Source organism: Daldinia caldariorum (genome assembly GCF_022478825.1).
Source record: "Daldinia caldariorum strain CBS 122874 unplaced genomic scaffold F4812scaffold_20, whole genome shotgun sequence".
Taxonomy (NCBI): Eukaryota; Fungi; Ascomycota; class Sordariomycetes; order Xylariales; family Hypoxylaceae; genus Daldinia; species Daldinia caldariorum.
In genome coordinates, this window is record NW_025953056.1 from 120,395 (window position 1) to 137,991 (window position 17,597).

The 17,597-nt window shown below is 48.8% G+C and overlaps 5 protein-coding genes across 5 annotated transcripts; 1 reads left to right on the plus strand and 4 right to left on the minus strand.

The window, feature by feature from the left end:
* Positions 1–816: 816 nt before the first annotated feature.
* Positions 817–2,326, minus strand: F4812DRAFT_207442 (uncharacterized protein). Its single transcript, XM_047930302.1, has 2 exons — positions 1,913–2,326; positions 817–1,860 (listed from the first exon to the last, which is right to left on the minus strand). Exons 1-2 carry the CDS (start codon positions 1,941–1,943, stop codon positions 989–991), a joined length of 903 nt encoding a protein of 300 aa, XP_047786632.1. The 5' UTR covers positions 1,944–2,326; the 3' UTR covers positions 817–988.
* A 3,912-nt stretch (positions 2,327–6,238) lies between these two features.
* Positions 6,239–9,477, minus strand: F4812DRAFT_442984 (WD40 repeat-like protein). The gene is made up of 2 exons (XM_047935361.1): positions 8,356–9,477; positions 6,239–8,303 (listed from the first exon to the last, which is right to left on the minus strand). Exons 1-2 carry the CDS (start codon positions 9,386–9,388, stop codon positions 6,625–6,627), a joined length of 2,712 nt encoding a protein of 903 aa, XP_047786633.1. The 5' UTR covers positions 9,389–9,477; the 3' UTR covers positions 6,239–6,624.
* Positions 9,478–9,940: 463 nt separating this feature from the next.
* Positions 9,941–11,673, minus strand: F4812DRAFT_462735 (uncharacterized protein; the record flags this gene model as incomplete). The annotated part of the gene is made up of 8 exons (XM_047938093.1): positions 9,941–10,327; positions 10,425–10,473; positions 10,527–10,629; positions 10,694–10,816; positions 10,878–10,966; positions 11,041–11,165; positions 11,241–11,535; positions 11,633–11,673. 8 exons carry the CDS (start codon positions 11,671–11,673, stop codon positions 9,941–9,943), a joined length of 1,212 nt encoding a protein of 403 aa, XP_047786634.1.
* A 289-nt stretch (positions 11,674–11,962) lies between these two features.
* On the minus strand, positions 11,963–14,673 carry F4812DRAFT_442994 (uncharacterized protein). The gene is made up of 8 exons (XM_047935362.1): positions 14,119–14,673; positions 14,036–14,053; positions 13,854–13,971; positions 13,601–13,796; positions 13,371–13,533; positions 13,000–13,291; positions 12,714–12,902; positions 11,963–12,622 (listed from the first exon to the last, which is right to left on the minus strand). Exons 1-8 carry the CDS (start codon positions 14,486–14,488, stop codon positions 12,598–12,600), a joined length of 1,371 nt encoding a protein of 456 aa, XP_047786635.1. The 5' UTR covers positions 14,489–14,673; the 3' UTR covers positions 11,963–12,597.
* Positions 14,520–17,551, plus strand: F4812DRAFT_442998 (HET-domain-containing protein). The gene is made up of 2 exons (XM_047935363.1): positions 14,520–16,763; positions 16,856–17,551. The coding sequence occupies exons 1-2, from the start codon at positions 15,145–15,147 to the stop codon at positions 17,484–17,486; spliced, it is 2,250 nt and encodes a 749-aa protein (XP_047786636.1). The 5' UTR covers positions 14,520–15,144; the 3' UTR covers positions 17,487–17,551.
* Positions 17,552–17,597: the final 46 nt, after the last annotated feature.

Here is a 17,597-nt window from a genome sequence, read left to right on the forward strand (position 1 = left end):
AAGAGCACATACAAGACAGACTGGAAGCGGCAGGATACCCGGGGATATTATTCAAAGAGAAGATAGCCATAATCGACGTGCTTCGGCGGATGCTGGCTCGGAAGCCGGAAGACCGTTACACGGCGGCCCAGGTCTTGGAGTCTAAGTGGATGACACAATGGGTTCTACCTCAGTATCAAAAGCTCAAGGCGTAAAGCATGAAGTTAGGTGGCAGAACCGAAGATGTTTAGGGAGGTAGGTAACTAAGATAAATAAAGTCTAGCTCTACTCTGGCTTATTTCCCCTTTTAAGGCTTTAACCTTTCTACTTGAGGGTGGCTTTATTAGGGAAGAAACTAGATATAGGTTAGGGACTTATATCGGGTACATCGAGTGGGTCTTGCAAAAAGGGGGATAGGTCACGACTTATTCCTAGCGTTGCGCCACGGATATATAACAAGCTCGCCTCAAGTTTCTATAGGGCCACATTGGCAGGATCTCAGCTCTCCTTCCAAACGGGTAATGCTGACCGTTACGCTTCAGCTCTGGGTTATATGATACCATTATATATGGCAAGGTACCCCTATCAAAGCGACATGCTGTTTATGAACCTTTTCTGGCAAACCCGCTCCGAGAAATGAAGCTGACAATCATTTCGCTAAATCCTTGGAGGCCTACCAAAGAATGTCGAGACCGCTTTTTCCGAGGAATAAACATGTTAAAAGGCAGCTTGGCTAAGATTCCTATGAAAGGTTAGTGTTAACACTAGGTTAGGTACCTACCTAAGCCTAGGTACCTAATTATACTCGATTTGTTGATGGTGTCCGAGAGCAAATAAGGAGCTTGTTATATCACCAAGCTTCCTGTAGTAATTCATGACAAATGCAAATCGCCTGTGATGGATGGCCGTTACACCTTGTTCCAGAATCGTAGGCACTTCGAACTCCAAAGTTGAGGGCAATTACTTGGATACCTTTTGTAAACTGAACTATGTAAAATTAGATATTCAACTATTTAATCTGCTGAAAACGCCGTCTCCGTTTCCTAAGGAATGACCTCAAACTCGGCAGACAGACAGCCACCAAGCTCGCCACTATTTCCACCAACGCCCACACGTCGATGGTATGCGTGATATCGGCCTTGGGCGCGTCCTGCACCAGCATCAGCGTGATCCAGCGCGCCAGCGCGGCCACGACGCTCAAGGCCGCCATGCACAGCACGAACACGATGCCGCTGATCTCGGCCTTGCCCAGGCGCGTCTTGGTGATCTCCCGGCGCTCGCGGCCCATCGTGCACAGCGCGGAGACCGGGACGGCCAGGACCACCAGGTCCGTGGAGATGTTGGACGCCGTGGATATCGACACCGACCGGATGTCGTGCACCGCGGAGCACAGGTGTCCGTCGACGTCCCAGTTGCCGCTCACGGGCGAGCACCACGCCGACAGCAGCACCACGTGCAGCGCGAACGTGCCGCCGGCGAAGACGCTCGCGCAGACGAGCATGACGCGCGCCGCGCGGTTCTCCGTCAGATGCAGCAGGTCGGCGAAGAAGGCGAGGAGCGAGAACTTGGCGGCCCAGAGGGAGACGTAGATGAAGAAGAGCGAGATCCAGGAGACGTACAGGAGGTGGGCGGACATCTCCCTAGGAACGCCGTAGTAGAGCTCGGCCGGCGGACGATGGATATAATTCTGGCGGAGGGTGTTCTTCCAGGCGTTGATGCTGATCAGCACTATGCCGGAGATCCAGGAGAGCAGCACGAGGCCGTCGGACAGGTTGAGCGCCGCCGTTCGCGGCTGCGATTCCCGGGATCGCAACCAGAAGCGGAGAATTATCGGGACCAGGGCGATGGTCATGCCCGTCCAGTCGATCGCTATGAATGCAGCTAGACGCAGTCAGCTCACGTACTATTAGTGAGCGGAGAGTAGGAGACGCACGTAACGGAATGTCTATATCGTTATAAGTCATGATGCTGGCAACCTGTCCAGGCAGATGCGAAGCGAGTAAATTGGGTTGGAGAAGCTGGAGTCTCGATGGGGTATAAGAGATCTATCTATGTAGCCATAATGCTACAGCACTGCAGTATAGCATCATCGAAGGGGAGAGTCAGCATCGATGTGAGAGGGAGCATATCTGCTTGATATAAGAGGTAAGTTAAGGCATGTAAGCAAATAGTCGCACCGCATATGGCAAAGAAACCCAGATCCCCGGGATATAATCGTGTCAGGTAAGTAACCTATTGCTCCTGGTTCATGACGGGGAATGAAGCGGCGAAGCATACATTAGGTATACAAGTCTATGAAATTCATCTCTTGCGATGGACTATACTGTCCGTTCAATTGGTTTTATTAATAGCTTCTCTGATTATTTCAACTTAGCCTTCTTTAACATCCGTGAATGCCGCTTTGCTCGTGAATATGATTGGAGACAAGCTCACGGAACCCTTGGAATCTACAACTTCAAGTCCACCCCATGTCTACGGATTCCACCATAGAAGCTGTGAAATTCTATCTGCAGAAGCATGGAAATGGATTACCTACCTCGACACTGTCATGTTTCGGCAACACGATTGGTTAATTAACTGCGGCGACGCCGTCGGATTGGATAGCATGGTGATATCCTTTGGGTCGGATACGTCTTCGCAGCATGCGACTAACCTCAAATAGGTGGTGCACTTTGCACGTCTTACCGAAGTTGAGAAGAAGTCGAAGCCAGGTAGGGGTTAGCAGATCTTTGGCTGACCGCTTTTGGGGCTTCCAATTGGCCATAAGCATCGTACGTAATCTGTTTTTAAAAAGGTCCTTACATGGCAGCATGGTTGTTGAATCCTTCTTCAGGTAGGGCTGGAAATGCCATACACCATAAGTCATTCACGACGATGTATGGAGATTTTTTTAATTCGCTTTTAAGCTTTATTTAGAAAAGCTTGTCCGCATTGGATAGATTCACATCTTCAACTACCTTAGGTACCTAGGCTAGGTAGGTATTCAACTAGCCAGTCCCCGATTGAAGCTTATATCACATAGAACCCTAAGGCTGAACGTGAAGCTAAGACGAAAAGATTCTTGACATGATCAACCCCGGTATGGGGCGCGGGTTGGCTGCCTCTTGGCTGACCGCTACAATCCATGGGTACCGATTCCCAAAAATAAGTTCTAGACCTCGTGTTCCTTGACATTGCCTGTTCCGGAAAGTATATTCCAAAGTCTTCATAGAATGACTACCTAATTAGGTTAAAATTAATAGGTACCATCGTTATTCTAAAGATCTTGTTGATCAGCTATGTCATACGAGATAGCCATGTATCTCTCCTCGTGCATATCTAAGAGGGGTTGAACGCAGTTGAATCCATCTCTCAAGCGTCACCTCGCGTGAATTGTATAGCCTACCTACCTAGGTAAGAGGTAGATACCTAGATTATGTAGTGCGGCTATACCTAGCCTGGCGACATTTCTATGACAGGAATATGCTGTACCATGTGGGAAGTATCTAGAGTAGGTCGATCTATAGTAAGATACCCTGCACTGTCCTATATGGTGTTGATTTACGAGGCAGATGTGACAGTTCATATTGCGTGGCCTCCTATATGACTCGAACCATGATATCCTATTTGGATAGCGATAAATGGGAAGGCCGAGTCCTTACTCGGGCTTTCATGAGCTATAGCCATGAATAAGTGTATGCCAAGATCAATACCGATGAGTCGAATACATACTAGGTACCTAGATAGCTCAATTGAAATACGTTCGCTTCCCATTAAAAAAAAGTAAAAAAAAGATAAAAAAAGATAAAAGAATTAGTTACACGAAATCGTGTAACAATTCTAAGGCTGTGGGTTTGAAGCCCACAGCCAGTAAATTGATTTTTTTTTGCAAAATATCCTCTCATATGGAATCATTCCATATGCGGAACCATTATAGGTGGAAGGTTTTAGGGGGGGTTATGGAATGATTCTACAAACCCACTATTTGCCGGTATGGTAGGTACTTAGGTACCTAGAGGTATAGTTGTATAGACTCAAGGAAGAGAGGCCACGGCAGGATATAGCCTATTAATTAATATCTGGTGGCATATGGGTAAATCTTTTAGTTTCTCATATTACACCCAGTAACTTTATTCGATAAATCCCCTTTATAGAAGAGGAAATGGTTTCAAATACACAAACTCGAGTCTATGTTAGAGATATAACAAGTAGTCTCACAGCGAAACGGTCATTACAATGACTTACTACCATGATTGCATGTTTCACAGCTTCGTGGTTTATGTGACGTCGACCGTATAGAATGAATAAGCTATGTGAAGCACTTCCAGGGCCCGCCTTGATAATTAAGAGACTTAACTTTGCTTCCCTTTTGAATGATCAGGAGATGGCGGGATACTTTCGCTATTAGAAAGGGAGATATCAGTCTTACATGATTTCATGAAACAGTGGCTATATTTGTGTTGCACGGGTAGGGTATTCGTGCTTATAGCTGGAGAACGTTGAATTGCTTTACCTGGTATTGAAATATTTATTTGCTCCTATTGTACGCGCAAGTACTGTACTATATTTCAGAGCTTTCACACGCTGGACTGGTGAGAAGTATGCGATATCTTTGTTATAATATGATTTAAATAAACGCCTCACATATTATATTCCGCGTTGATGGCAAAGAGGCATAGACCTGGCAACCGATTCTAAAAAAAAGATGACCGTCCTAAAATTCTCGAGCGTAAAAATACTGGTCTGCTTAACAGATGCAATTGTGGAATCTCCACCATATAGGTGTGGTAGTATGTGTTTCCTCGATCTTGTCCTTTACCAAAACGCCACCCGAATCTAGAGATTAGGTCCCCGAACCGGCTAAATGCACTCTTGCTTTTCTTTGCTTTCATATGGGTATCAACTGAGATTGTGATCGGAATCGGATATTTCGCGGATGCCGTGTCGCGATGTCGCGTCTCCAACTTGGTTGCATTTGCACGAGGAGTCACAGCATCGGTAATATACCCAATCGCTCGGAAAGATCATAGCATTCGAATGAGGGAGATGAGGGTATTTACCACTAGATGCACGTACTGATCCAGTCCAGCAGTGCCCATGGTATAGTTCGGATTGGTGATCGACAAACTTGGCCGGGCCTGGGAGGGAGCTGAACCGGTCAACTGATTGTCGATGTTGATCTACATAGCGATCTCGTAATAACCTCCACGATGAGAGTTATTCCTGGCTTGTGCCAGGCTGGGCGTTGGCCCATCTTGCCTGGGATCGACCTCCTCGTCTGACTGCTGCCAGCCTACACGGCTAAGGCCCTGAGCCAGATCCGAGAGTTTCCAACCGTAAAAATGAGGTTCATATTTACGGTTCATGGACTCTTGTTCTGGATGCTTTAGGAGCTTATACTCCCATCCATCCCAGCTATGATCGCGTTGGATCTGACGTGCGAACTCCGGGGAGTATGGAGGAGGGGGGTCTCGTCATAGGAATTGAACATACGACGGCTGCCCTCTGACAGTACTGCTCCGAGGAGTCCCAAGGTTCACTCTGGTGCGCTTGTCAGTGAGAGCCATCTTGGATATCGAAGCTATGTGCAGGATGTGGATGGAGTTATGAAGTTGATAGGTGGTAGCACTAACCTTAAAGTTATAGAGAGTTAAGTAAAAGGATCGGAACGCAAAGAGTAGAATAAAAGAGTTGATGCGTTTCGCCTTCGAATGTGTTGGAATTGAATAATAGTTGAGGTGGCTGTATTTTTGAAAGAGGTATGACAATAGTTGCAATAAGGGTTGAGTTACGGCAGGGTTAATATCAAAGAGACAATGCTGCAGTGGTATTATCTGTTAGTTGTTTATAGTGAGATGAAGACGGAAAGGAAGTCTAAATATAAGAGCGCCAGCATATGTGGAGATAAATACTGAGGTGTGTGTAGCAGTCGCGGTGCAAATGCCTGCCTTAAGGTTTAGGCCTCATGTAGGGCCGTTACTGGTTGTATGAGTTGTGGGAATTGGAAAGAAAAAAGAATTTAGGAACGGTGCGGGATGGCCAGATATTTATATTTCGCAGCAGGTGCAACTGGCTTTCCTGCAAGGCAGTTGCGTTGCTAAGGCAGATAGTTTTCGTTATCTTTAGAGGGAAGTACCTATCCTAGCAACAACGGCAGGCACATTGATGACATGTACTCTCCCTTACACTTGCCCCTTTGCCAGCAGTACACAACGTAAACGTCTAACACAATTTTAAACTATTTTAAAGTCTTTTCGTAACCTGCCATGTCAATATATGTGGAATAAACCTCTATGTTTTGTTGACAAGTGAGGAAAACGCTCCATTGCAAATGATAAATCTGAAGTGTCTAAATACCCAATGTACCAGGACTAAAGTGATGAATTGAAGCTATACCAACGCTTGGATGACTACGGCAGGCAATATAGAGAGGCGACTTTAACGCGACCATACCCTATTTTACGGATTTGTCGTTGTTCAAGCAAGTAGAACCGAAACTCAAACTCTTAAGTGAGTTGCGAACTTTACCACATTACCCTGAATCAACCAAAAAAAGGGGGAGAATGAGATGAATAAACCACACTTCTCCATTAACGTATCCTCACGACAATACTTCGATAGCGCTACTACAGCGGAGCGGCAAGCTGTGAACCTAAGTACAAAACACTACTTTTCCCATTCCCCATCCCCAAAGTACCTATCAGGCATATCGACATCCCACAACGGCCTCTCTACCAACGCCACCTCGAGAACCTTTCGCGGCTCTTCCCCTTCGACGGCTCCGTTCACGGGCAAGCTATCTCCCTCACCGAGGGGTACAATCCCTAGAATCGGCCTGTATTTATACGTATGCCAGAAGGCCAGACTGTTACTCGGTTGCGACCCCGACACCGATTTCCCACGAACGCCGCGTAGAAGCGCCAGCTCGCCCTGGTTATCGTCATCCGAATCCTCGCTCTCGGTTTCCTCCTCCCCGGGCTGGCTCACCTCATCTTCGTCCATGGGATCGAAGACGGGACCGTCGAGGGGAATTTCTTCAACCTCGTCCCCGACCCGGTGGACGATCTTAGTAGGCCCCGCCGCTCCGATTTCCGTTTTGCTACCGGCGCCGGTGTCGGGTCCCCTCTTCCGCTTCGTCCCTTGCCTCACGAGTTCCCCGTTAGACGATTCGCCCGATTGAATCGGTTCGGCTAGGTCACGAGATAGATCAAACATGAAAAGAAACGTGCTGCCGTAGAGCCATACCCTCTCGCCCGACCAGAGAGCGCCCTTCACGAGATCGCGAATATTTCGAAACTCGGTCGGAAAGCGCGCGATCGGGTTTCGTCTAGACCATGGCGTTAGCGAGCCGAGAGAGGGGTTGATTAGAAGAATCTGCGGCCTGGCGGTGATGGTAAGAAGCACGTAATCGTCGGGGGTATCGTTTTCGTCTGATGTGGGAGCGTTCGAAGCCGGAACGTGGTCGGAGAAAGATAAAACGGTAGGTGCAGCTTGTAGCTTGGGAATAAGAGATCCCTTGGGATTACGAGCCCATCGACGGCCTGCCGCGTCTATCGCGTCCTCTTCCTCACCTTCGCTATCGGAGGAGACTTCTTCGTCGCGAGTCCCGTTGACGCCGTTCTGGAGTTTCGGTTGCGCCGCATCTAGCACCCAGGTGTCTATATAACCGGCGAGATCCGCAACGGCCAGCATCTTGCTATCCGGGGAGAACGCGACGTGAGTAACCATTCTGTCGTATTGCCCTAAGCCGCCTAGGGACGCGTGCTTCTGTATCTTTCGCTCGATGCGTTGTAAGCGGATCGCTTTAGGGTGGAGCGACGGCTTGCTGTCTATCGCGGCGTCGTGTAAGATCGGCGAGACGAAAACCTTGTTACCGCCTTGGATAGAGCATAGCCACCGACCGTCCGGGGATATCTGTACTCGAGTTGCGCCTTGCTTAGAGAATTCTTCCTGCAGCTCGATCTTGATAATCTTGAGCTCGTCCTTCTTGGATTCGCTTCGGGGCTTCAGGTGGAATGCTTTGATATCGGACGTAGTGGAGACCACCAGCAGGGAACCGTCGGAACTAATTGCCGCGGAGGTAATATTTGCTTCACCCTTAATTAAGATGCGCGCTAGCAGCTTGCGATTCTTGTCGACGGCGGACTCCCCCTCCGGCGCGTCCACCAGATCTCGCAATGGTCTTCTTAGCCGCCATACGTGGACCTCTCTCTCCCACCAGCTGACTATTAACCGGCTCTTCGGCGCGCTCTGAAGCGGCGGACTTTGGGGTAGATGCGACAGCGTCCGGTGGTTCTCCATGCCGGCTTCTCGCAGGGGTAACACGATCGGGCTAGCATCCGGTCCTGAGAGGAATTAGTAAAATCGGTAGACTCAAATAGGAAAGCGTGTACAAACCTCCCGAAACTACGACGCTCATTCCGTTGCCTTCGAACGAAGCCATCGTTTTGACGTCGTGGCTGTGGTATCTCCTGTGCCAGACCCTGGTCCACCTCGCCGTCGCGCCCGAGGTCTTCCTATAGAGGACAGTTCGGCGATCCATACCGCCGCTGACGACCGTCGAACCGTCGGCGCTGATGGCCAGGGATAGGACGTCCTGGTTGTGGGTCTGCAGCCTCTGCGCCTGGGTGTACGTCTTTCCGTCCCATATGCAGACCTGGCCGGTGGAGTCGCCCGAGACGATGTCGCGCCCGTTGAGACATTTGACGGACCAGACGATGACCTCCTTGGCGCCACCGGAAAGGTCCGACCCCAGCGTCATCTTCCTCAGCACGTTACCGTTGCGCATGTCGTAGACTCGGATGGCGCTGTCGGAGCATCCCACCACCACGACGTTGCGGTTCTGAAAGGCGATGCTAACCATCTTGGTCTTCTTCGAGGACGACCTCACCAGTATCCTATCAAATCGAAGGTCGTCTTCGTCGATCGAGTAGAGGACTAGGCTGCCGTCCATGGTGCCGGCTACGAGCTTCTTCCCGCCCTGGACGACGACGCCGCCGGCGGACTTCTCGCCGTGCTTGGCAGGCGCTAGAAACGGTTGGGCGGCTAGGCACCATATATCTCCGTGCATGCCGCTCGCCTGCTTTCTCGGCTGTCCCTTCTCTAAATCCCACTCGGTGACGGTGCTCGTGTAGCCGATGCTGAACAGCCTCGACTTTCCGACGAGCTTGGTGCCATCCTGGAGGACGTGGTCGGGCTCGGTGACCCAGACGAGGCCGTCGATGCTCCTATCCTTTCCTCCGTGCAAGGTAGTCTCGTGATGCCACAGGCCGTTCAAGGGATTCCATATCTCGATATCGCCGTTCGCTCGACCGATCGCTAAGCGGACCGGGGCGCCTCTCTGGGATTTGGTGACCGTCGGGTAAGAGAACGCGACGGCGTTGATGGCGGAAGGGGGATAGGGCACGAAGCGGCAGCGGTGAATATCCATTGTCGCGATGCGTCGGTGCGTCGGTGCGAATTGACCGGTTATTTGGTCCAAACCACCAAGCGCGATGTGTGAAAGAGAAGGCCTTTAATGCGGTTAAGAGTTTAAGCCATTGAGATTTCTCAGCATTAACTTTTTTTTTTCTTATCGTTCTTATCGGTAGTAGCTAAATTATTTTAGCTCGTACCTAGTAGTGTGTACATGTACCTACCGGTACTTCGATCTGCCCCGCCAAAGGTACCTAAGTACCTAAGTATCTAGGTACCTACGGATCCGTAAAGGTAGGAGGTACGTACTATTCGAGCTCCCCCCTTTTTTCTCTTCTTTCATTCTTCTACGCTACGATCAAAAAACAATTTACTTCAATTCTTACCATTACCAAGGCAAATAGGAAATACACCACTGATAAATCTTAGTGCTATACAAAATTCGATACTTTATTTACGAGCCGGCTACCTACGTAGGAAGTATCTAAGTATATCGCCGGGATCTGCGAAACTCAAGACTAAAAGTAACCAAAAAAGTGCAAGAAACGTCTCGACCGGGAGAGATATTCTAACTGGTTCTGGCATTGAATATTATATCTTGCATGATTTCTTGTATGGTCCCATCGCTCTCCGGTAGGGCAAAATTACCTTCCCTTTGTTGATAATATTGATGGCTCCGCGTCCTGACGGCGTGGGTAGCTTGACGCTCGAGCGCTGCTAGAGGAGGTCGGACTGTCGCGTCGACCGCCGTGCAAGCCATCACCAATCCTAATAAGTCTTGGTCTACGTGGTCATAATCGACATCCGTGTTGTCGTCGCTTGGGCACATGAATCCCGGAGCGACCCTTATCGGTGGCAGGTCTGGTCGTAACTGGTAATCCCCTACCCCGTCACCCTCTCCCGACATTAAATCCATCGCTTCGGTACGGTCTAGCGTTATAAGTTCTACCATGAGCTATTATACGGTTAGATCATATCCTAGCTGATAGGCAGGTAGTAAGCGGGGGGGAAGGGAATGAAAGGAAAGGCAAGAACAGACGCGGGTAACTTACGACTCCCACCGAAAATACATTCTCCTTTTCTCCTCTATACACATTTTCACTAATCACCGGTTAGTAACTCCTTAACCTCGCCGGATATCTTGATTGACTTACGGGGTTTCTGGGAACTCCAACGCCTCTCCAAAGTCGATTAACTTCAGGACCGGGGTCAAATGATGTTCGACGTCGTTGCCAGACGAGAAAGCGCCAAACATAACTGAATAGATATACACGTCAGCAGCGAGAATATAGATAATGGGACTTCATAGGGTGATGCCTACCGTTCTGATCGTGCATGTCACCGTGCCTGACCCTCCTAGCACGGCGATTCAGCGGGACCGTTTCCGTCAGGTTGTATCCTTGCCCTCCAGGCGGATATGCCATGGCGATACACGACCGTATTACTACAACGATCCTCGTTAGTCCGTGCTTCTAATGCCAGATCACGTCGACGATTAAACTTACGGCAGAGGAAGAATCTCCATAAGATCCTGTTTGGGAGCGGCTCATCGTATCTTTCCGAGTAATTTGTTACGAAATCGCACAAGGTTCCGCTGGTGCGCGCGATGTCAAGTTAGCTACGCCTCTTCGATGGCAATCTTCGGGGGAATACCGTGGGACAACTTACTTTTCTAGATACTCGATGAAAAGCCACCCGGTGAGGCCGTGGGGATCGAGTTCTTCGATGTCCGCGTCGAGAGGGTCGTCCTCGGGCTCTACAAGGTTGACAATATGTTTCGCCTTCCGCATTATCTGCTATCGTGTTAGCTGCTACCCGGCGGCCGTCGACGTGGCTTTCTTGGAGTTGTATGTATCATTATAACGTACCTTGAGAGCATGTCTCTCGTTGACAAGGTGGCTAGTGCCCGCCTGCAGGGGCCCATTCATATCAACTGTTGTGGCTCGTCCATCCCATGATCCCCCAAAACCCTCCATCACTCCGGTCCTATCGATCTTCAGGATCAAACGCTTCGTCACAGGCGGGTCTACGTATTTGACCCTCCACGCTATCCCGTTAGCTCCGGCCCCGATCGCCTTTTCGAGGTGGAATCGCTCCTCGGCGTCGTACGAAAAATAGTCCCTCAGGATATTCGCCGCCGCGGTAACGTCACTGGGATCGACACTACATAAAAGTTAGCAGGCTATGCCACGCCATAGAATCTCTCGCGCGGCACGTAAAAGCAAAGGTTTGGTAAATCTGTTGGTGGGATAATACGTACTCATCGTCAGAGAAGTCCTTGTCTTCCGAACTGGCCGACATATTCGCTGTATTTTCGTTTTCCAGATATCTATCGACTAACGGTGAACCTGGTTTGGTGCGCTCGCTGGGATGGTAAGGTATGGGACTATTGGTTCCTCCTTATATACCTGACTTGCAAATAGGACTTTTGACAATGGCGATTGTGCTCAAGGTGCTCTCATAACCACGTTTTCGCAGACAAAGGGTCTATTGTATCTACGAGTTGCCAGGGATTGACTGCTTTAATAGTTCAGCCCCATCATACACTATTCCATTACTAAGAACCATTAATTTAAATATTCAAGGGAATGCGTAGGCCTTCATGGTGGCTTTAAAAAGAATTGAACTAGTAGTCTTTGCTAAGGTACTTCTCCTAACAATAGATTGTTCGAAGGCTTACAACATTTTCCTTGTCCCAACATAACGCATTATATCGCATCCTGATTACCTTAGGACCTTCTACGGCCGTGGAACTTCAAATAACTACCTCATGAAAGGCTTCGTAAGTTTTTTTGCGCAAGTTCAGAAATTATTCGGAGTAAAGGGGAAATTAGAAACGGAGAGAGAGTATAGTACAATGTTGCTTAGGAGTAGTTCTAGGAAGGATATAGGGACAGCTATGACTATCAAAAGCTGTTGTAAATATAATATAGCGACGATATTGTGGTTGAAAAGTGATTCGAAGTTGTGCTAAAATCAAATGATTGAATATAGATGACCAGAGGACCAACATATCATGTAGAAACCACACGACATTTGTGATGCTCTTACAAGAGTGCAATTCTCATACACGCGTCTTCGTGGGACCCTCATAGAAGCAAGGCATTTCTGAAAACTCGTCGTAGGCACATATGGTGCTTCTAGGTAATCCGAAATAGTCCTACGCTGCTCATTTTGCTCTGTTCGAATGGTCTTACGCAGAAGGAGCAATTCATTCATTCCCCCTTACCCCTTATACGCCATCTTAGTCCTACAATAAGTCAGCCATTACCTGCTCGCCCTTCTAGCAAAAAAAAAAAAAAAAAAAAAAAAAAAAACGGAGGCGAAGAAGAACGGCTTACCAGTCGTCATCCGTTACCGGGTTGAAACTCCCAATCATCTGACGGCCCGGGTTGTGCTTGATGAAAGATACTTTCTGCGGCAGCACTCCCTTGCCCTTCTTCCCGGAGCTTTTCTCCTGTCCGGTGACTTCGCGAATGGTGCCGAACATGTACGGTTCTTGAGAATGTTCCGTGACGTATTCGCGAACCCTAGTATTTTAAGACAAAATAGGTTAGTGAGCCGTAATATCGTCAAGAGAAGTTCGGTAGATTAAGGACCGCATAATGGGAATGGGTATAGCATTACCTCTGAGCAGTGAATCTTTCGCTGTACGGAATTTCGTGAGTGGCGTATCCGCTGGGCGTGGCCAGGAGCGGTTCCCCGCCGTCGTCGTACCGCTTCATAGATCGTCTCAGCTGATACGGGCGGGGGCCTCTCCGAAGGTCGTGCTCGGATAAGACGAGTCGAGCCAGACCGGTTATTTGCCCACGGCCCTCGTCGAGGTCGAAGAAATGCCGCTTGACTCGCGACCGGTCCAGGGCGTCCCAATATACCTCGAAGTTGTGGTTGCGATATTTGTACAGTCGGTTCTCGTAAGCTTGTTTTTTTTTGAAGTATTTAGTATTGGTAGGTTAAGGTACCTAACGCTTAAAATATCCTGGGGAGATCATACGCACATGGACTGCGACGCGTGAGGTCGATGGTATTAGTCTGCGTGGCGATGGCAGTGACTCCTCGTGGGTTCGTATATACTTGCGTTCCGTCGAAGGCGACACAGGCGCAATCGACATCGAATCCGGTTAGGATCTCGCTGATAGACCTGTAAAGCCTAAGTATGACCTAATTTATCGAGATTTAACAATCTTTCCGGTAGAGCATCAGGGGGGTGAATAGGGGTATTCCCTACCTGGACATGACGAAATGGGTACCTCGGTGAAATGAACGTAATAGCATTCTTTGAGCGCAATGCCAAACCCTGACCGGAAAATAGACGCTGGTTTCTGCGAACGACAGCTTCTATCTCGAGGATTCGTCTGATTGCCTCGTCTTCGCTATCCAATCCGTATAGAAATATATCGATATCGCTAAAGCCCGCGACGGTTCTAGAAATCAATCAGTATTGTTCTATACTTGATATTTGAGTTGACGAGGAGATATACTGATAGTATGTTTCGAGAGCATTCTCCATCGTGAGGTCATACTCGATCTTCACATCCTTGCGATAGGAAAGCATGGGGAGAAGCGCTGACGACCCGGCTATCACAATATTGGACCAATCTATCTCAAGGCCAATTACCTATCTTAGTCGAAGCTGCTTATGAACAATCAGGTATAGTTTTACCTAGACGTGCCAAGACACCTGTCATTATTGTCGTGGGTTAGTAGGACTTCAAAAAGGGAGTAAACAGCAAATCGACTACGCACCATGTGTAAATCCATCGAGATTGACGCGATACTCAGCCAACGATTGAGTAATCGCCAAGCTCCCATCCTTTTCCCGTTGCTCATCCTTCAATGGCAAGATATACTTGTCTTTGTCGGCTCCTTGGCGATCTATCGTCCGGATCTTGAACTTGTGCTCTTGGCCGTCGTAAATCGGTACAAGGTTCGCTAGATCGTCGACTTGGGAGTCTGGCTCCGCGAACAATTCCCGCAGCCGGGTTTCGTATTCCAAATACGGCTTCACGAGTTCGCGCGTAGGAGTTTTAGGGTGCTTATCAAGATGCGAGATGAAGTGGGAAGACGGTGTCGAAGGTGCGGCATTGCGCCCGGATGGTCTCAGTGGAAGGGCCATCGAGTTACACGGGCTTGCCGGCGTATCTTGAGAACCAGTAGATTATTGAGGTCGTAATATACGGGTGAATACTGAAAAGCAGCAAAAATGTAGCAGCAAATGTGTGTGTGTGTGTGTGTGTCTTAAAGTCACTATAGTTTCAATTACGACTTCAAAGCAACGCCCCCTTGAATGACCTTATATATAGAGCAGGACGCTATATGTCTAATATAATCTAACATGTGAGTATTTTTACTTCTCATTAATCTGTTTCGTTACACCTATAACAGGAAGGTTACTTTGAGTAAACACTAAAACCTCTTGGTGTGTAGGTCATTGGATGAGCGGAATTCTGACTAGTTGCGACGATTGGTGAAGAAACAAATATTGGTGAATCGACAAGCTAAAACAGGAACCGCTAGTGGGAAGATTGCCTGTCGACTTTTCTCTATTGGATTAGTAGGAAGCAGGCTCTGTTGTAAACGGGAGATTTTATTGGTCGCCTTGCACTTTCGGGTATACTGACATATCACCCCGGAACTCCTCAGGGAGTCTATACGAGCTTGTTCATATAAGCCGGGCGAATTGATAGTAAATTATATAGTGTTATTCTGCTCGATAAACTCGCGGTTTTCTCGGCTTGTGGTAAGTATTCGGGAAAATTCAGTGAGCGAGCCATGGTAGACTCCCGCTCGATATTGAAAATTCCAGGACGGCCCAGGAATCACCTGTGCAGCACTTGCGAGAAGCTGAACCTAGGATGGAGGTTCGCCAGCGAAACAAGTGAACAGTCCATCGGTAACCTTTCCCAGTACAGCGATCCCGGATGCCCTTTCTGCGTCATCATTTCCAAGGCCATTAAGAGCACATGGGGAACCGACTCAGCTCCCAATAAGATTTCGGGTCGGCTTTTTATTCAGAGTCGAAGTGCATTATCCGTCAAGGAAAACGGTCATATCCATCATCCACAGCCTAGGCTACTTCTCGCGATTGATAAGAAACCCGATGGTTTCAATATCAACAGAGTTCCGCTCAGGCAGATCGACAGGATAAAAAATCGATATATAATCGCCGAAATAGAACGGTTCCCAAGCGAATCGGAGCCGAACTATCTACCTCGACTGGAAGTCGGGACTAAGCTTAACATTCCGCTCCTACAAAGTTGGCTCGAGGAATGCCGAAAACATGAGCATTCGAAAATGGCTACGCGACGAGGGGGTCGTGGCCTATTCCAGCCTGAGCATCCCTTTCGCCTTATCGACGTGAATCAGGAGTGCCTAGTGCGGAAAGACACGGTATGCGACTACGTGGCGCTGTCTTACGTCTGGGGTCGACGTACTACTCTCCTATTCCCCGGCGAGGACGAGAAAGAAATACCTATTCTCCTAAGCCTGCGAGAGAATGTCAACGAGCTGAGCATTCCAAAGGGACTATCCAGTTCGAGGCCGGAGACACGGAAGATGGGAAGGATACCCTTGACAATTCGCGACGCTATAGAATTCACTCGACAGATAGGGATGCAATATTTATGGGTGGATACGTTGTGCATCGTACAAGACGACCCCGAAGATAAAGCTCAACTGATAGGGCGGATGGACGACGTTTATGATTGTGCTGCTGTAACCATTATTGCCGCAGCAGGTGGCGATGCGGATGCCGGGTTAAGGGGAGTTAGTCCACGCGCGGGTCATCCCCTCAACCCGACGAAGATCGCCGACAAATCAGACGAGAGCGTTCTCGAGATATCGCCTTGCTTGCGATCGCTATGCGAAGAAGTGCGAGGCGCGACTTGGAATACGCGAGGTTGGGTATTCCAGGAGCAGTCGCTGTCGCAGCGCTGTCTTTACTTCACAGCCGAGGAGGTCTTTTTCAATTGCAGCGAGGCGCAGCGGAGAGAAGGATACGACTACGCACCGAAAAAGCACGCGCATGTTGACGTCGGAATTAGGACTGGACCGCCGTGGTGGACGAGGAGTCTCAGGAAGGATCTTGACCCTACGCCGTATCATTATCTAGGGGATGTGGGTGGCAAATTAGACATACAGGCTTACCAGACGGCGGTTCAGGAGTACAGCCGAAAGAGCCTGACATTCCCGAGCGACATACTGAACGCGTTTGAAGGTGTTTTCAATAGGTTCAACGGCGGTAGGGACTCTTCGGGGCTAACTATTCGTCAAACGCAAGGGATACCTCCTCATCTGCTATACCAAGCGCTCCTCTGGTTTCCCTATGGCCAATCCGTGAAGCGCTTATGCCAATCCGAACAGGCGGGTGATCAGTTCTCAACGTGGTCATGGTACGTTATGCTCCGCTCCGACTTGTAAGCTAGGCGGTTCAGGTTCTTTACTACCTCTATGTAAGTCGTGAAGCTAATATGAATGGCCACAGGGTATACTGGACCGGTCCTATGGAATTCGCCTTCGCCGATAGTCTTTGGTTATCCAGAAACATTTCCCAAGCCCCCATTAAGCGAGTACCACTCTACACGCCAATTATATGCTGGTACTACGGGGGTTCCAAAAAGCAATTCTGGACCAGAGATATCTGGAAGACTACCTGTGAGATTCAGGACTATAGAACTAAAAAGACCACCGAAGAATTCAGACGCACTAAGTCCTTCATTGATGGCATTGGCATAAGCACCGAGATACTGCTCGATTGGTCACGAAATAAACAACCTCCCGACCTGAACTGCGGTGAGCTTGGATTTGTTGGGTCTTACTTAGACGCGGGGCAGTTCGAAATAAAAGCTAGAAAAGAGGAGCACGTCAAGATCTTGAAGGTGTCCTGTCACGAAGGCCAATTTAGGTTTGATAGCGACGTAAAGACAGTTGACGAACTTGTTGTCATCGTTACTGCCAACACTATTACCAAGCCACCCGATACGCAGTCGATTCTATTAGGCCTCACCACACGGGACGGTGTATCGAGGAGAGTTGGTATAGGATACATATACTACTCCCGGGACGAAGATATTGTCAGACCGGAGTGGAAATATAGGTTCTTTAGGATTCAGTGAGCGGTGCCATGCCGCTGTCTATAGCGTACTAACAGTAGCAATTGACAATAAGAACTAATACCCGTGCCAAGTGAAGCTGTAAGTCTTATGTTATTCATTTGTCCTATAGGA